We start from the raw sequence: 18841 nt of genomic DNA on the forward strand, positions 1-18841 counted from the left end.
AATATCAAGTACTTAATAAAGTACTTTTTTTAATATTCAAACAGAAACCATATAATATAATTTAAAGTATAATAGCCTCTTACAGTTGAGCTTTAGTAATTAAATATTACTATCCATTTAATTTGACCAAAAGCAAACTTTTTTTTTGTCCTAATGACAGAATTTTGGTCAATTAACAATTATCATACATCACTCATCTGTCCAACTATTGGATTCAATGTCACATGGTGTTACAAAAAAGAAAGTAACATACAGACAAGTTCTGGCAATAAGGTAGATAGTGTTTATTACACCGATAGCTTATAGTTATTTCCATAAATGGCAAAGATTACAGACACATCAACTCTTCTTATCGAAATAAGACATAAAACTAACAGGCAACTGTTTTCAGCTAGACAAACTTATCATTTCTGAAAGCATGTTTTAATAATCAGTATGATGAATTACAAACAGTTGCCTTTTATTATTTGTTGTTGACTCCATAAAAACAACAAGTGATTAGTAAAACAAGTTCGGTTTGAATTTTACAACCAACTGGAATTAGTTTGAATTTAGTCACGCATTGTTAAATGCTGTATCACAAGAATAGTATTTACAAGTACAAAACCATATTGTGTTCAACTGTATATTTATTAAAAGATTTCCAGATTTGTTCACTATTCCACAAAGTATTATGACTAAACACTAGATTACAGCATCCATCATTTTTCTTTAAGTATTTGAAACAAATAAAAAAAAAACATTTCCACCCTAACTTTTACCAAACAAACTAGTATTTCCGATTTAACCCTTTCCAGAAATGTAAAAAAAACCTAGTAATTTCAATTTGGGTAACCCATTGCAGTTATTTCACCTTCTAAAGATTCATAACCCATACAAAAAAAAAACATTCACAACCAGATTTTAAAATTTGAATATATTTTAAGCTTTGTAGTTAATAAGCATCAAACTAGAAAAAGCAAATGTTAAAAGGATGCTGATGTTATCCTTAATCCTTTCACTGCTCTGCACATCATAGGATGTTTTAGGTTTTTCCCAATATTTGGTTATACCAGTGATCTATAGATGTCACCCCAACACCTAAACATGGCAGAAAAAAATGTATATAGCGTAAACATTAAGCATTTATACAGCAGTTTTAGTGATGTATATTAGTGTGATAAGTATAATATTTCTACAGTACAGTTGTGTTATTCACAACAGTGTTGTGTTAACAACACTGTGCTAGTGCGTGAGATAAGAGGAGAGCAACACCACATCTGTAAAAAAAAACAAGTCCTCTTTGCCCTCTCATCTTATTTTGTGGTCAGTGAGGGATGCCTTAAAACTAACTGACCTCCTTCCTCACACCACCAAGCCTACATACAGAGAGGTCATTATATGACTTTTTGGTGTTTTGACTTTTTTTTTTTTGCACATGGGGTGTAGTTTTTTTTCCACCCACATCAACCTGAGCAATGAAAGGGTTAAGGATCTGACAAAGGATTACAAATCTACATCCACATGGTTATTACTTCCCAAAGTAACATATATCAATAACTCATAGTAAAACATATCATATTCCTAATAACTGTGAATAACTTCAAAAAAAGTCTCAATGTTATAAAATGAATCTGGTGATGACACTTACACATTACAGACATGGTAAGTATGGCTCTATATTATGTGCTATGGAACAAGTAAAATTATGTAATAAGACCAAAAAACATTACTGGGCACAGCTAATGGGAAGCCTCTACTCAATTTTCATCAACAAGGAAGCATTTATATGCAACATGACAAGATCTGTAGTACACAAATCGAGATGCTGACAAACCTCGAGCTAAAGCAGAAACCAATACTGAAAAATCTCTCTATGTTATATCTGTGTATTTCATCAGCTAACCAAGACCCCCACCATTAAGATGTAATTCTGCAAGACTCGGAGTCAGGAATAAACATCACAATGCCAAAGAACACAGTGCACACAAAAGAATCTCATTTATACTTGGCAGAAATTTTAAATGTTTTACTGTTTTCTTGTAATAAAGAAAAAAAAAATATGCAAAAATATTCCCTTAACCCTTAAAAGATTATAGAGATAGTTCATATGTATAAATTTCAGAAGCTTTTATAGTTGTTTTTTTTAAATTTTGAACACTATCTTTACATTTAAAATATATAAATTATGATTATTTTTGACAATTTCAAGTTTTATACCTTTCTCATAAATGTCATTAGAACTGAATAACTTACAAAACTGTATATTCTTATCTACAATAAGCTCTGGTTGAAAAGAACTAGTACTCTTCGGGGTGGGTTAGGGGGGTCCTCAAGGGCGTCTTACCCAATAAACTTAAGTTAACTGAAAATATCCTTTAAGTATAATTCTGATTAACTGTACTAATTACCTTCAATAAAGTACTTACAGTAAAAAATGAATAGCACTTTACACCAGTTTATAGTTTATCAAGAAATGAAAAACACCCCCCCCCCCATATTTATTGTAAAATAACATACAAGTTGGTATTTGAATAGTGATATTTTTAATTCAATTGCTTTGTATTTTTTACAGCCAAAGCTTTTGTAATTTTAGTAAAAAAATTTTCTAATGAATTACCTTAAATAAAGTACTTACAGTAAAAAATGAATAGCACTTTACACCAGTTTATAGTTTATCAAGAAATGAAAAACACCCCAACCCCCCACACACACATATTCAGCAATTCATTGTTTAAGTTTTTCATTTCACTACATGTTTTTGCACAAAACAATTAGGATAATTTGGTTGGTTTCAACAAATAATATACTCAAGTAATGTGTAAAAACAACTGAATACCATAATGACAACCAGAGGGCTAAAAACTTTAGTAGTATTTAGGTTTAACTGTAGTAACACAACCTTTAAATAACAGTCACGTATCTGATTTTGGTTTAGTAAACTTTAATATACACTGCAGTTTAACTGTAGTAACACAACCTTTAAATAACAGTCACATATCTGATTTTGGTTTAGTAAACTTTAATATACACTACAGCTCACATTTTCTTTTTCTAAGTACAGTTCTTAAAAAATTACACAAGAACAAATAAATAAAAAATATGCTCATAATCAGGAATGAACACACATCACAGTACCATTAGTACTTTAAGCTGCTACTTTACACAGAATAAAGAAATCCTTTCAATAGATTCAGATCTATCTCACCTTAAGATATAAGCACACAAAATCACATGTGGTAATGACAAATAATGTATATAATTGTAAATGCATTACATAGATAAAGAATTGTGTTAAGAGAAATGGTACCTTAAATAGCTCTTATCCATTCTTTCCAAATAATACACACTATTACATAGTAAGATTAAAGAAACTAACATTACGTCAAAAGTACTTCAAACACAGTAACTAGCTAAGAAGAGTTCTACAGCAAAGGTATGTATCTAAAGAGAATTTGGATCTTTTTGGTTCACCAACAAAAAAACATTGTTTTAGATATAAACAGTTATTATTAGACTCCTTGATACTATATTATAATAGATAAAATAGTTTGATAAAATGTGCAAAAAAAAGAGTTTATTATTAAAATGAGTAAAACACAAGAAGCTGTAGCTAAAACTTACAAAATCTTCCGCCATCTTGAAATTATTTAGTCATAAACAAATGACTCATTTAAAAAAAAAATTATTGAGAACACGTTGTATTAATTTAAGGTAACTTTTAAATACCAGCCTACTAATAAAAGTAACTAAAATTACTTACCGTTATTCAATACACATTAAACTGTTAAACTAATCGTATAATTGCGCCTATCTTAAATGCTTAACTTTGTAATAACTAAACGCTGTAGGAAGTGATTTTTAGTGTTTTATTTAACCTTTCGGTTTATATAACTCACCCTGGAGCTGAACACTTGCTGTATTGAAACAATTTCTTTCACACTCTTAAATTAATAATAAAAATGGTATATCCATTTAAAACAAAATAATTTGAATTATTTTTCAGTAAAGTGATTTAAACTTCAATATTGTATTTTTCAATCCCCAGCATGTCTAGAAAACTGTCCTGTTTTTGAGATTCATCATCATTTTCATTGTAGTCTCAATTAAAACAAGCCTTCAAACATCTATTATTTTCACTTACATCTACATCACCTACGTTTCATGGCCAGTTATTTTCAAATGTTCCTGGTTTGTCATACAGAGAACTATCACCTATAAATATTTAAAACATTGAAAAAAATACTTTTATTAATTTGAGAGAGATATATATATATATATAGCAAGTTACTTAAAAAATGAACAATGCAAATACTGATCTTAGCATTACAGATGGAAAACTTTTTTGTATCTTTACTGTCACATTTACAGAATTAAAATATCTTGAAATATTCCTAAAAATTACATTATAAAAGTTCGGAAATTATTCTAGATTGAATACAATCATTAAGAATGTTTACATCCACCTTTAGACATCATGATTACATCATCACAAGAATCCTTAGACACGTACCACTAATGTAACACGACAAAACAAGTAATATTTTATACAACACTGGAAACCTTTGCCACAATTTGACCTTATGATGAAACAAGCTATTCTGAATCCAGAAGCATTGTGAATTATTGTAAAGTTTTAAATATTATCCAAAAGACTAGAGTACTTTCGTCTTTTTTGAAAGAATTCAAGCATCAGTTTTTAGACTGAAACATTTATCATCTTACCTAGTATCGGACCCCACCACCATAAGACTGGTTAATTGCAGTTTGGGCAGCTCCAGCAGCTGCTGACTGAACATGTTCATTATGGAGAACTCCTTGGGCAAACTCTTGTTGAGCTTTAGCAAAGCTTGCACCAGTGTTACGATAAATACGATGCACCTAATAATGATAACATGAGGTTAACAATATCAAAGACACGCATTATATTCAGATGGAAATCCATATATATATGATATATATATGAAAGGAAATCCATATATATATGATATAGAAGACAAAGTTATAAATATATCTCCCCCCCCAAAAAAAGTGAAATAACCGATCTCTGGTCACATCATTAGCAGCATTTTTTAATTAAACCTTGAATTAATATTAGAAATATATTCAAGCTCCCTGCAATAACATAACAAAAATACTGTATTATTAAGGATACAAAACCAAATAATAAAAGTTTTAATTATCATACATGGTACTCTTATATGTAAAATCCTCTTAAGATTACTCTCAGGGATCGGTGGAGTCCAGGGAAGGGTGTTTACAGATGCAAAGTTTCCACTGGCCAAAAGTGGATTTAAGGATTTTTTGACACCTTAAAATGCATTTTCTGAATGTAATTTATGTTTTGTTGTTGTCTAGTTTTGGTGTATTTTATGTCTATAGACAATTACACAATTCTGTACAGTCAAGGAAAATGTTTAGTTTAATTCATAATTTTATGTTACTCATTTTTATTTTTTAAGGTGTACAGATTTATACGAGGTTAAGACACACAGAAGATAGTTCTGAAGTCACAGAACAATGCTTCCTTACCTTCAGCAGCATAAATCCTATCATTAGAGCAGCGAGTCCCCACAAGAATCCAATGATCAAGACAATTCCACCAACAGCATAGCTGCTTAGTGTAATAGGGGGTGTTCTCAGTGCACCAATGCCATTCACAAAACCACTATAAAATGCCATTCGAAAAAAAGATACCTCTTTTAGAGTCAATTATTCAACTCTGCAAATAAATTAAAAATTAAAATTTAAGTTGTTATAAAACTATGATTAATCAAATGTCAAGTACATATACACACATTAGTTTAGAATGCTTGGAAATTTTTGTGACAATCTTTGAAACTCGTATGTCTAGTACTGTAAAACCTTTCATTAAGAAAACATGAAACAATCATTTCATTCATTAGATATTATCTAATTGTACTTTTGTCTGTAACTTTGGAAGGTTAAGATTACACAAAGAAATTTGTGGTGTTTAAAAATCAAGTATAGTATGTGGGCATACTATACATTAAAGTTAAAAACTGCATGTAAAATAAATATAGCTATAATTTAGTTACATAGAAAACAAACAGCTTTTTATTAGTGTTTAGTATATTTTAGGTTTAAGAACATAAACGTGTGGGTGTAATGTTTTATTTCATAGTTGATAACCCAATTTTTCTATTATAAATAGAATTAATTCAATGCTTTTATTAAAATGCGATTATTCATTTAAAAACTTACCATGCTCCAGTGTCCGGGATCCCAACAGAGTACAATCCAGCAAGCAACAGTTGAAAGAAAAACACAAAAAAGAAAACCATGAAGTTGAAAGAGCTATCACTCCTGTTAAAGAAATGGAAAAATATCTTAAATATTGCAAAATGGATTTCTTATAGTCTCTTAGTACTTCACTTTAATTTTACAATTTCAACACACTGATTATAATTTTACATGACATTACAAGAATTGTTTAAAAACACTTTAAACCCAAATAGGTCTAAGATAATGAGTACTGAGTGATGCTTGAACAAGATTAATAATTACCTATTCTTTATTAAACTAAAATCATTAGAACAGCAGGAACAGTATTATATTCTCACTTCAACTACAATTACTAAAGGTAATAGTCTTTTTATATATAAAATAATAATAGCCATAACCAAATAGTTGTTCTACATGTCGCACTACAATCAGACAACCATCTTTCTACATGTCGCACTATAATCAGACAACCATCTTTCTACATGTAGCACTATAATCAGACAAAAAGATGGTTGTCTGATTGTAGTGCGACATGCAGAAAGATGGTTGTCTGATTATAGTGCGACATGTAGAAAGATGGTTGTCTGATTGTAGTGCAACATGTAGAAAGATGGGTCTGATTGTAGTGCGACATGTAGAACCATCTTTCTACATGTCGCACTACAATCAGACAACTATCTTTCTACATACCACACTACAATCAGACAGCCATCTTTCTATGCATTAAACTAGCCACAACACCAAATTGTGTTTATACATATTACATTACAATCACAACAACCATATTTTTACATATTTAGCTACAACAGTCACAACAAGTGGTTTTTCTACATGTTCAACAATAATCATAACCCAATGTTCTTTGTACATATTAAAGTACAATCAACAGTCTTTCTACACATTTGACTACAACTACCAGCAATCCATATGAGCTGAACACTCAGCTAAATGTATATACCACAAAAAAAAAATTTCATACACACACACGCGACAATCTTCATATATATATATATATATATATAAGTCTAAAAACTAACCTGAAGGCCTTGTAGAGTGGGCGGAACCAACATAAAAATGACAACGGAGTGAACAGAATAAAAGCCAGAAGGGAAAATCCAAAGGTTGTTCCTTCACCATAGACCACTAACAGGGCAAGAGCCCCCAGCATATTCAGGAACAGAAGACAAGAATAAACTGAAAGAAGTGCATAATAACAGAACATTTTAGTTATTCAAATATTAGTAAACTAAACAATTTTGTACTCACACTATCAGAGTATAAAATCAGACTTCCTATCTGCGGTTTCTGTTGGGAAATAGGAACTTTAAGAATTTTCATGTTTATAAGTTCAGAAAATACGACATGCTACATAAGAAGAATGAACCTTGGATAATGTTTATTACTTCAATAAATTTGGAAACAATGCGTCATTTCACTAATGTGCAATTATGAACCGTTGTAAGAACGCAACAGAATCTAATACTTCAAATGAAGTGTGTTAAACATACCGAATATCTCTTGATCAAGAAACCAATTGTATTACAATGGATAATACAAGCAGTCATAGGTAAGTTTATGAGATGTGTAAAAATCCTGTTTATTTTCACTATAACAGCAAAAAAGTCTATGTAACTCGTTATTCAAATATTACTGCTAATGAAAGGTGTATGTTAAATATTTAACCACAGAATATTTAAAATTCACCAAACTAAATATACAAAATATGTCTTAGTGGGGGTATTTAAAAAATATATTATATGATAGTATAGTTTAAAACAGTGTATAGTGAATATCGTTTTGAAGTCATGGAATCTATTAATTTATTTTCTATTCTGATAAAGATCCTGAAAGAAATTCCTTAGTGTAAAGCTATAGCATACAACTTTTAAGCCAGTGAACAAGAAGTACAAAGTAATTCATCGTGTTACAATGCACTAAGGTAATCCAAGCTCACTACCAAGCAAAAGTGCATTATAATGTTAAATAAATCACAAAACATAATGTAATAATGTATAAGAGTAACACCAATTATGTATTGACACTAATTAGTCAAACTTATGTGACTGTAATCAATAACAAAGTATGTACAATGTACCATATACAATCCAGGCTAAAGAGTTACTTACATATCCATACGTAGTAAACACTTTTGACGAGCTTCTGAAACTCTAGAGGAATATCGACCGAAATATCCTGATAAAAACAAGGTCCTACACAAAACTTCTGTGGAAGTGGTGGCCAGTTATTTGCTCGAGCTGTTAACAAAAGCGAAGAAATGTCAACTGAAATGTTCCCATTAGAACAAGGTCTGACAAAAAAAATTTTTTTTTTTTGAAGTGGTGGTCAGTTACTTGAATATGACTGAATGGCCACTGATAAAAAACTGCCTAACAAAGTAAATAGACACCATGATGTTTATTCAATAGTCATTTAATTAAGAAAGGCATCCAGTGGTTCCCATGGCCAAGTCAGTCACCTGATATGAACCCCATCGAGCATGTATGGGCCATACTTGCTCGAGCAGTGAGAAGAAGTTCCAGAAAACCAGCGTCCCGTGGACAGCTACTTGATGTTTTGCATGCAGATTGGGTCAAGATCCTACAGGAGAAAATTGCAGAACTCATCAATTCCATGCCAGAACGAGTCAAACCACTGAAAAATGACTCATCTATTCCATGCCAGAACGAGTCAAACCACTGAAAAATGCTAGTGGCAAATCGACTAAGTACTGATGCACATTTGTAAACATTTTTGTCAAGTTGATTATGCGAGATAAATGACTATTGAAAAAAATCATGGTGTCTATTTACTTTTGAGATGTCTCTGTAGAAGCGGGTTTCTATCGTCTTTAGTGTTAGTCCCAGCCGGTGACAGGACAACAACAAAATTATGGTGTCTATTTACTTTTCAGATGTCTCTGTATATCAAGAACAGTGGATTCAGGCCATTTACATATGTTGTCAGTAAATGAACTTATCTTTTGTTGTGCAAGTAGTTCTTAGCTTGTCGTACGTGAGGAGCGTTGAAACTCATTAAAAATAAAATAAAACCCATGCCTCAAAATCAGAGGGCAGTCTTGGCAAGTTACCAAAATATTCCTCCTAGCCAGCACTCAATATTCTCATGCTGTTGCCTCACCATTGAATTACTGATTTGGATTTACCTTTTTACTATTATAAATCACCATTACACATTTATTTAATAACTTAAAATTTATGCCCAGTGTAAGTATATTTAAAATAATCTAATAAACATTTTTTTTCTGGTATTTCAAGTTTTATATAAGGTTCAAATTTCATATTCAAAACAGCAGCAAAATTAATTAGTCAATAATTAAACTTTAAGGTACTCAAATTAAGTTTTCTTACAATAAATTTGGAGAAAAAAAAAACAACACTTAACTAATTCGATGACGAGGAACCCACTTTGAGATTAATAATGGCCAGAGACTGATGATGACAAAACCTTGTTGAAACGTTGTACATTTGCTGTTATGTTCAACTTATATTAAAGTTTTTCTTCATTACCCATTCAAGCCATCTCCAGCCATTATAACACTTAACTAAATCTTTGAAACATGCTTCTGATTCACTACATGTATTTACAGTTTTTCAACATATTACATATATATAAGTTTATTAATGTAAAACTATTATAACCTCATTATTAAATACTGTAAGTAAAATATGTGATTTAAATATATGTTGGGACTGAAAACAACATACAAGTTTTGGTTACAATATTATGGGAAACAACTAGCCTTATAATCATGCTTAAACATCTTTTGAATAAAATAGTTAACTTACAAGAAATAGTCTTTGAACTAGTATAAATATTCTTTAGAACTTAAAATACCAAGGCTTCGAAAACCCTTTAGCCACTGGTTTCTTGGTGCTCCACGAGACAAGGTGTTGTACCGAATCACAAATCTCAGTGATACCATCCTATTCTCACCTTTAATACATAACTTTAACAACTTACTTAACTGCTTTCCATCTAAAACTAATTTTCTTTTGCACTTCACACTATTCAATGACATAAACTAACCAAACAATTATTAATGTAATATTTCAAATGTTATATAGATCTTGTTTATCAATTTGAATGATTAATTAATTAGTTTTGAATTAACAGAGCAAGTTATTACACCTTTCTACACATTCACAATGCTGATAAAATAACTACACTATTAAAATCATGATTATTTTAGTAAATTTATATGTAATTAGTAAGCAAAAATGACAAGAAAATTAATAGAGTGAAAAAAACTTCTGTTGTAATACTTGGAAATGGTGGAACGAAATCTTTAGTGTTATCAAACTTCTGTCTTTGCATTAGCTATGTTTTAGTAGTTTATATTTTTACATTAAAACTTTACACTTTAAATTTTACAGCTAAAACATGTTTAGCATAAGAAAACATCTGAGTACTGCTTTAAATATTATAAATAATTAGACTAATTTTAATGTAACTTTTTCTGAGGCAATATAATTTTGAAATGACTGTTATAGGTGAGAGTTAAAATGTTTGTAAGAGAAAAGCATAAAGGACAGTAATTTGGGAAAATCTAATTTTTTCAATCCATATTTTAGAACACTAATCATCAAACAGTTAGTCTGCTGAATAATAATTATGACAGTATGTCACATTATCCAAACATCTATAGGATCTCACAGGTGAGTAAAAGACTATACATAAAAAAAATAAAAACTGTTTACGTCCACCACTATATGAGGCTTACTTTATTTGCTTTACACTTCCAAGCAGCACTGATGAGCTGTGAATTCAGTGAAACTAGTCTGCTGCAGCAGAGATAGTGAATCAAAAAAAGCTTGGACTTCTAAATTCATCTTTCCAATGAAATTGGCATTCTTGTAAAGAAGGAAGTTCACAAATAAATAAGTTTTTCATTTTTAAAACTGTTTATAGAACCACTTCAACAATGTTCCTTCTTACAATATTTTTGTTAACTTGCTCCACACAATACGTATGTAATTTACAATCTATTTATATTCTAACCCTTCAATGATTCTGTCTAAGCCTTTTTTCTATGTAACACGGTTTAAATAACCTGACGAAGTACTTCTGCCCGAAACGTTGCAAATAATAATAAAGTTTTTGTTATAGACGTGTGTTTCACCAATTTTAAACACTTTTAATTCCTTATTTTTCCATGCCTTGCAGTCTTTTCTACTGTGTTTTTACAAATAAATAAGCATGAACTGTGTCAGTGCAAGGCAAAATAAATTTATACTGAAAATATAACTTAATGTTTATCATGCTTCAAAACTACTTTACCTAAACCAAAGACCCACTTAAAGTAAGACATTCCTGTGTGTGAAATTTCAAGCAGGCTGTTCATTCTAGAGTAATCAGCAAAATGATATACAAAGTGTGAGTAAAGCTGATCCTTTTCACAATGTTTATTAAAATGCTTAGTCATTTGATTTGTATTACTTAAATTGTAAAAATATACCCAGTTTTCATTCTATTTAGGCCTGTATGATTATTATGATTTTTTATGTAACAGCTCATGTTTTTGTTTTTCAGAAAAGGCAGAGAAACGAAATGTTCAGGAAAATCATTTGTCCTTTTTTTTTTTTAAAGTTCTTTCATTTTTACATCAAACTACTTCTGCTGTTTGACTTCATGCACTTCTAGTTTCTGATATTTTGTTAAATTATTATAATACAAAAGGGATAACTTACCATTATAAGGTGCACTGCGTAGTGCCTCCTCTTTGGCTTGAAGCTCAGCTGCCTTCCTTTCTAATTCCTAGATATAACAGCAAAAAATGGCAACATTTACTTATGTCTAGCATGTTACATTTCTGAATGAATCACCAGTTTTGTAATTAACTAAAATTTTCCACTGCCTAAAACAAGCAAAACACAAAAGTTAGGATTACAACGAATTACTCTTCCAAGTTCAACAAAAGGTTTTATTTTATAGGTACATGATTAGTATTTATTTCTAATTTGAATTAAGTTAACATTTATACTAAACTTAATCAATTCTTCATTTACAAAACTAAAACAATTTTAGTAAAAAAAAATGTAAAACTATTAAGAAAACATCTCATTCAAAAACAAGAAAAATAATTATTTTCTAAAAGCACAATTTAAAAATTAAAAAAAAGAAACTAAAAGGTACCAAGATCTGCCAGTAATCAGGAAAATTTAACAATTTAACCCATAAGGAAAACAAAAGACAGGTTAAAAAAGGAATAAACAGGAGTACTTACAAAATGTTTAGAAATACACATGAAAACAACAAGAAAAAAACTATGGCTGAAGGTTGTTTCCCAGTGTACTGATGGCATGGTGTAATCTGTAACTTATCGTCTTCTCAATGAAAAGTGTTTTACAATAAATGTTTTCTAGTGGCAGTTACATGTGCTAAACATTACCTATGAAGCTACTTTTAATTCTCAACGTATACCACTATACGAGATCTACAGATATTAGGTTTTGTTTTTTTAGTGCAAAGCTACACAATGGGCTACCTGCACTGTGGAAAAGAACCCCAAATTTTAGCATTTTAAGACTGTAAACTTACTGTTAACCCACTGATGGACCAGGTATTACGTATTTTAAGATGTACTAACCTCCTGCCTCCTCTGAAGTTCTTGGGTGTTGATGGATTGAGTAGTAGTGGGAGAATAAGCAGGTGGAGGTTCCGTCACTGGTTGCATCACTGCCGACTGGTTGGGAGATTCTGAATTCGTTGACTGAGGTTGGTACTGAGGAGGATTTCCTCCCAACTGAGAAGGCTGCTAATGAAATAAAAATGCATTGCAATTGTACCTTTGTTTAACAAAAACTTTGATGAAAAAATACTTTCATCAGAGTATAGAGCACTAAATGACTACAATGCAATGATACATTCAGATACCGGTGTGTGTTTTTCTTATAGCGAAGCTACATCAGGCTATCTGCCGTGTACATCAAGGTGAGTCGAACCCCTGATTTTAGCATTGCAAATCCATAGACATACCACTGGGGGGACTTGGTAACTAGCCATCAGTGAAATGTTTAAAGTAAGTCAAGAAAATATTTCATCATATATTTTATAAATGGATCATTCCAAAATATGTGATAGTAAAAAAAAAAAAAGTCTTAAGCAAATTGACACTACTTTGGTAGTATACCTTTGACATCTTCACTAGTTTGTAAACAAACTAGACCTCAACCACCTTTTACTAAAAATAAGTGGCAAATTTCACCCAACTCTGAAAACACTTTTTTGAATGGCTGCATTCCAACAATACATTTTGGCTGTGGCCAAATGTACAAAAACAGTATGATCTTAGAAATTTCACATTGTCATAGTATAAATAATTGTACACATAAAAATACTTTTAAAAAGTACGTAAATGTACATAAACACACTTAAAATTCACCCAAAAAATGATAGTAACACTGTCAGAAGCAATGAATAAATAATTTTAACTTGCCATTTCAAGAAAATTCAACATAAACTTCATATCTTAGTTATTTTAGTACAAGAAATAAAGTGGATGAGACAATAATAAAATATTTCAGTAATACAATATTTTATTATTTGTAAACATCTGGTTAGAAATTCAACTTTTTCATGAGAGAAGTCAGTTAGTAATGTTTTGTTTTTTAAACCTAAATGTTTGTAGAAGAAGCCACAATCTACCCATTTATTGCATACCAATACAAAAATGTTCTCTACTGATTGGCATAAAAAGTGCACAATAACACCTTTTTTTAGATTCAGAAAATCTTGAAATTGAGGTTTTTTACATTTGAAACTATATATACATGTATATAAACTTTGCTTTTATCTTGTTTCCAATCTAAATGTTTAGATTAGTGGCTGCTTTAAAAAAAAAAAAATTGGTGAGTACTATTAGTAATAATTTGACAACTATTAGTAGCAATTCATTTCATAAAAGAAAGAAAAAACAGTTAATCTAAACATTTAGGTTACAACTATGTTAAATCAAACAATCAAGAGGTTTTTAGCAACTTATTATGAAAGTTAACATGTTATCAAAAATATTTTGTCACCAATATTAATTTCATTAGTTTTAAAAGTCAGACAGGAAAAGATATTTATGATAAATACAAAATATTTGTACAAAAAAACACAATTTTGTAACTTTTTTGTAACAAAAATAGTCAGAATACAGCATTTAATTGTATGCTAAATTCTTATACTTAAAACACGCTATACATAGAATGAAGTTTACTGACACAATTATGTACAATTGTATAAGCATAAAACCAAGTTATCATTATTTTCAGAAAATTTAAACCAGCAAATATTCCTTTATTGAAATAATTATATCAGTAAATGTGAAAATAAACTAACTCCTATTTAGCCTTGAAAAATATTGCTGAATAAAGTATAACTCCTATTTAGCCTTGAAAAATATTGCTGAATAAAGTATAACTCCTATTTAGCCTTGAAAAATATTGCTGAATAAACTATAACTCCTATTCAGCTTTGAAAAATTTTGCTGAAAAAAATATTTTTTTTTTATGGTTAATTATTAAAATTAGCAACCAATTTTAAAATGTTTTACCATATAATACAAAATCATTTCAAACTAAGTAAATAGCTCAAGACAACCAATTCTCCATATTTCGGGGAAAACTACAGCATTTCTTAATTTCAAGTAAAACCAAGCACTAATGATTTTGTTGCGAACACACTGAAATCCATCCAAAATCAAAAATTTGATTTAATTTTTTTTTTAAATAAATAAAACCAATTTTATTGAATAAATTTCAACTATTTAAGTTTTTTTTTAATGTGCAGAAAAGCTACTAAAGATTTATTTTCTATAATTATTCTTAATTGAATAGTGAAATTCTGCTCTTGAAGTAGGCTGCACCTATCTTGGTGTGAATGAATTAATATATATATATATATATATATATATACACACACACACACACACATACATGTTCCCATAATATTTAATTATAATATTAAATCAGTAAAAACATTTATTATATAACAGATTACAAAGACCAAAAGGTTAAATGTCTGCTAAACATTACTGTTCATTTCATTTAAATACTAAAGTAAAATTAAATATAATTAAAGATAATTTCATAAATAAATTTATACTACAGGGTGTTCCAAAATTATAGTCTTTCCTATTTGAAAATTTAATAATTAAGTAACTAAGGAAAGATGATCATGCAGTTTTCATCACCTTGTAACCCATCTCAAAGTTTTAATTGACATGCTTTTTTTTCACTCTAGTAAGTAGTGTTACCCCATACAATGACAACCGTGCATGTGAAGGCTCAATGCATGGTTTGGTTTCCAGAGATTAAGTCAGTGATTGTGACACAGCATAATAATATATGCCAGTACAGGAAAGAACTACCATTGAAACCAACTACACTGTAGTGGATGAAGAAGTTTCTTGGAGACAAGACAGTGTATTACAGTGACCAAGAGCTGGAAGGACCTCTATCATATCAAACAAGTACATGAATCATTTCAGTGTAGCCATGAAAATCACTTAAGCATGCTTCACGAGAACTTAACATGCCAAAAACATCCCTGCTCCATGTTTTTCACAAACGACTTCACCTGCATGCCTTCAAACTTCGGTTGGTACAGGTAATGCAATCAGATGACAGATCACAACACAAGACATTTGCAGCGAACCTCCTTGACTGCATAGGTGAAAACACACTTCTAGCTTGTGTACTGTTTAGAAATGAGGCTACATTTCATACCTTAGGTAAAGTGAATTTTCATAACGTCCCTGTTTAGGGCCCAGAAAACCCCATGACACAAATGAAATAGTGAGTGATAACCCAAATATGAATGTATAGTGTGGAGGAAATACAACCATGGATAATCTTTCAACAGGCTGGTGCTCCACATGACTGGAGTTTGCTGGTCAAACACTTCTTAGATCAGACATTTATGAGGCAATTGATAGGTCAGGGTGGGCTAATTCTGTGGCCTCAACATTTGCCACACATCACTAGACTTCTTTCTTTGGGGTGGATGAGGGGAGTATGTTAAGGATATTGTGTACCACACACCTATAGTTAACATCATGGAGCTAAAGACGGATAATGGATACCATCGCCACTGTAACTGTGGACGTGTTGCAGTGAACATGGACTGATATCTAATATTGGTTAGGTATGCTGAGACCCACTAATGGTGCACATGTGGAATCTAGTAACATGTCAATAAAAACTGTTTGAGTTGGGCTACAAGATGTTGAAACTGCGTGGTTGTATTTCCTTAGTTATTTAATTATTAAATCGAAAAGATAATTTTGGACACCCCTGTATTTTCAGAGCTGTATGTAAGTAACAGAATATGATTGAGTGAAGGCTAAAGATGCTTTCTTTCTCAGCAAGCTATAAAAAAACTTAAGATTAGGCTAGACATACTCTTCCATGTTTATAGGGTGATTTTTTTCTGTGCTATGATATGATTAAATTATGAATGTCATACATTCACTGAGAATATATAATGGTAGACTGGGTAAGAAAATTTTCTAAAACTGTAGCTGTTCAGTTAGCAATATTTAAATTAAGGATGTGTATTTGAAACATGAGCTTTAAAAAACAACAACTATTGGTTACCAAACTTTTGTGATTATATAAACTACTGACTAAATGCTCAAAGAGCTCTAGGCAACACAATTTCTGAAATTCATTGAAAAGGTTTACCTGTCTACCAAAATCCAAGGACTTTCTAGTTCACACTTCTAACAAAATGATCTATTTCCAAAATGCATATATATATATATACTTAAAATGAACATTTTTTGTGCTGATTGCTAAGTTACTGAAACTTACTGAATTGGTTCTGTTTGACTGACCAGCAAAAGGATTGTAATCATCCAAACCTGACCTATTCTTGTCAGTTTGACTTGTTACTTGGGTAACAGCCGGGTCCTACATTGTAACATACAAAGGAATCTTATTAAAAGTATGTTTCAATAACACGGTGCATCATAATTGTTGAAGTTATGAATTAAAAAGGATCAAAATTTTCATACTAGCAATCTTAATTTTCAATGATCATATTAAGTATTTTCGAATGAACTACAACTAGATGCAATTACTTAAAATGTTAGTATATGATTATGTTCTACATTTAATTGCATAAGAAATGTTTCAATGGAATACAGTATCAAACTTGTAATATTTGAAAAAAATTTTTCTAATGAAATATAATATTTCAATACAGTTAGAAATGAAGAAACTTTTAAAACATTAATATACCTATACACAGTCAAAATTGTTGAATAGTGAATTTCAAGAATTTTGTCTGAGTATGGAATACTTGTTTTAACCCAAAATTTAGATTGTGGATAAGCTATTTATAAGTACTTCCATTTACATCTTCCACAGCCTGATTTCTTAATCTGCAGGGCTTGAGATTAATGACTATTCACCTTCTGGGACAGATGAAAATTGGCATGTTACCTGTCCAACAATTAAGGCACAATTTTCTGAGCATGCTTTTCCACCCAGAAATTGAAATAATTTTCACCACGTGTCCCACCATTTTTGTTTAGGGCAATGCCTGTTGCAAGCTGGTCAAATTTAGGTAAGTGTACAATGTATTCATTCATTTTTTTATACAAGTCAGTTTTATTGATTACGTTCTTTTCCTTCATTTGTCAAATAATATACTGTTGTTTATCAATACCAAGAACAAAGAAAAAAATTAATTGTTAACCTCATAAAAACAAGGGACAAGTATTATGGGAAAATAAACTTCACTTTCCAGTTGCTACAGTCTTGTGAAATTCTTTCATTTTCATTTTTGGGAGTTTATTATTATCCATTAAACATTTCATTTTATTAAATTTACATTCATTAAAAATTCATGTATACAAATAAAAATGTATTATCAATTTCAGTTCATCCGTAGAAAAAAACTGTATAAAGGTTTATCAACAAAGTAATGTAACATATTTGAACACCATGCATACAGGAATATTAAGACTGATTCCTTTTCATCTGATTCTTTTGTTTCAGCCATTGATTTCATTATATTTTTAATTCTTTCCACTTCCTTCTGTTTGATTACTTCTCATTTACAAAAAACACAGGGCCCTAGTGATTTGCATTTGATAGGTGGGGTAACCCTCTTCATTCTGAAGAAACTAGTATTTTCACAAGACGGAACTACCTGATTATCAAAATGTTGATGACCTGAAATAAAAGCCAACCTTTTCTGCAGCAAGTGATGAGCAAGGCATGTTCTATTAGGTCGTCAAGAAATTAATATAACTTTTTTATAGATGAAAAACCCGAAAAATTTATATATCAAAACAAAACATTTATTAAATGAAATAGTCTCCATTATTATCAATGATGCTTTTCCATCTTACAATCAGGTTGTTAATGCCCTGATCAAAGAAATCACTTGGCTTTGAAGCAAAATACATGTCAATGTCCTATTTAACACCTTCCACATTTGCATACGTCTTCCCATTAAGATGGTGCTGCAGCTAATGAAAAAGATGGCAATCTGATGGTGCCATATCTGGAGAATATGGAGGGTGGGGGAGAACTTCCCAACCCAACTCCATAATCTTGTGTTGTGTCCGACGTGCCACATGTGGACGTGCATTGTCGTGGAG

At 30.6% G+C, this 18841-nt stretch overlaps 1 protein-coding gene across 1 annotated transcript in view; it reads right to left on the bottom strand.

Annotated features, from left to right (window-relative positions):
* Window positions 1-265: 265 nt before the first annotated feature.
* The window catches only part of LOC106462950 (secretory carrier-associated membrane protein 1-like), a 22819-nt gene continuing 4243 nt past the window's right edge, over window positions 266-18841 (bottom strand). Inside the window, exons 2-10 of the mRNA XM_022390350.1 lie at window positions 17043-17141; window positions 12833-13000; window positions 11934-12000; window positions 8352-8480; window positions 7263-7419; window positions 6205-6306; window positions 5512-5647; window positions 4705-4860; window positions 266-4194 (exon numbers count right to left, since the gene is read on the bottom strand). Coding sequence (XP_022246058.1) covers window positions 4705-4860; window positions 5512-5647; window positions 6205-6306; window positions 7263-7419; window positions 8352-8480; window positions 11934-12000; window positions 12833-12919 — 834 coding nt within the window. The 5' untranslated portion in view covers window positions 12920-13000; window positions 17043-17141 and the 3' untranslated portion in view covers window positions 266-4194. The remainder of the gene's footprint in view (window positions 4195-4704; window positions 4861-5511; window positions 5648-6204; window positions 6307-7262; window positions 7420-8351; window positions 8481-11933; window positions 12001-12832; window positions 13001-17042; window positions 17142-18841) is intronic.

This window comes from Limulus polyphemus, unplaced genomic scaffold, assembly GCF_000517525.1.
Source record: "Limulus polyphemus unplaced genomic scaffold, Limulus_polyphemus-2.1.2 Scaffold1289, whole genome shotgun sequence".
Taxonomy (NCBI): domain Eukaryota; kingdom Metazoa; phylum Arthropoda; class Merostomata; order Xiphosura; family Limulidae; genus Limulus; species Limulus polyphemus.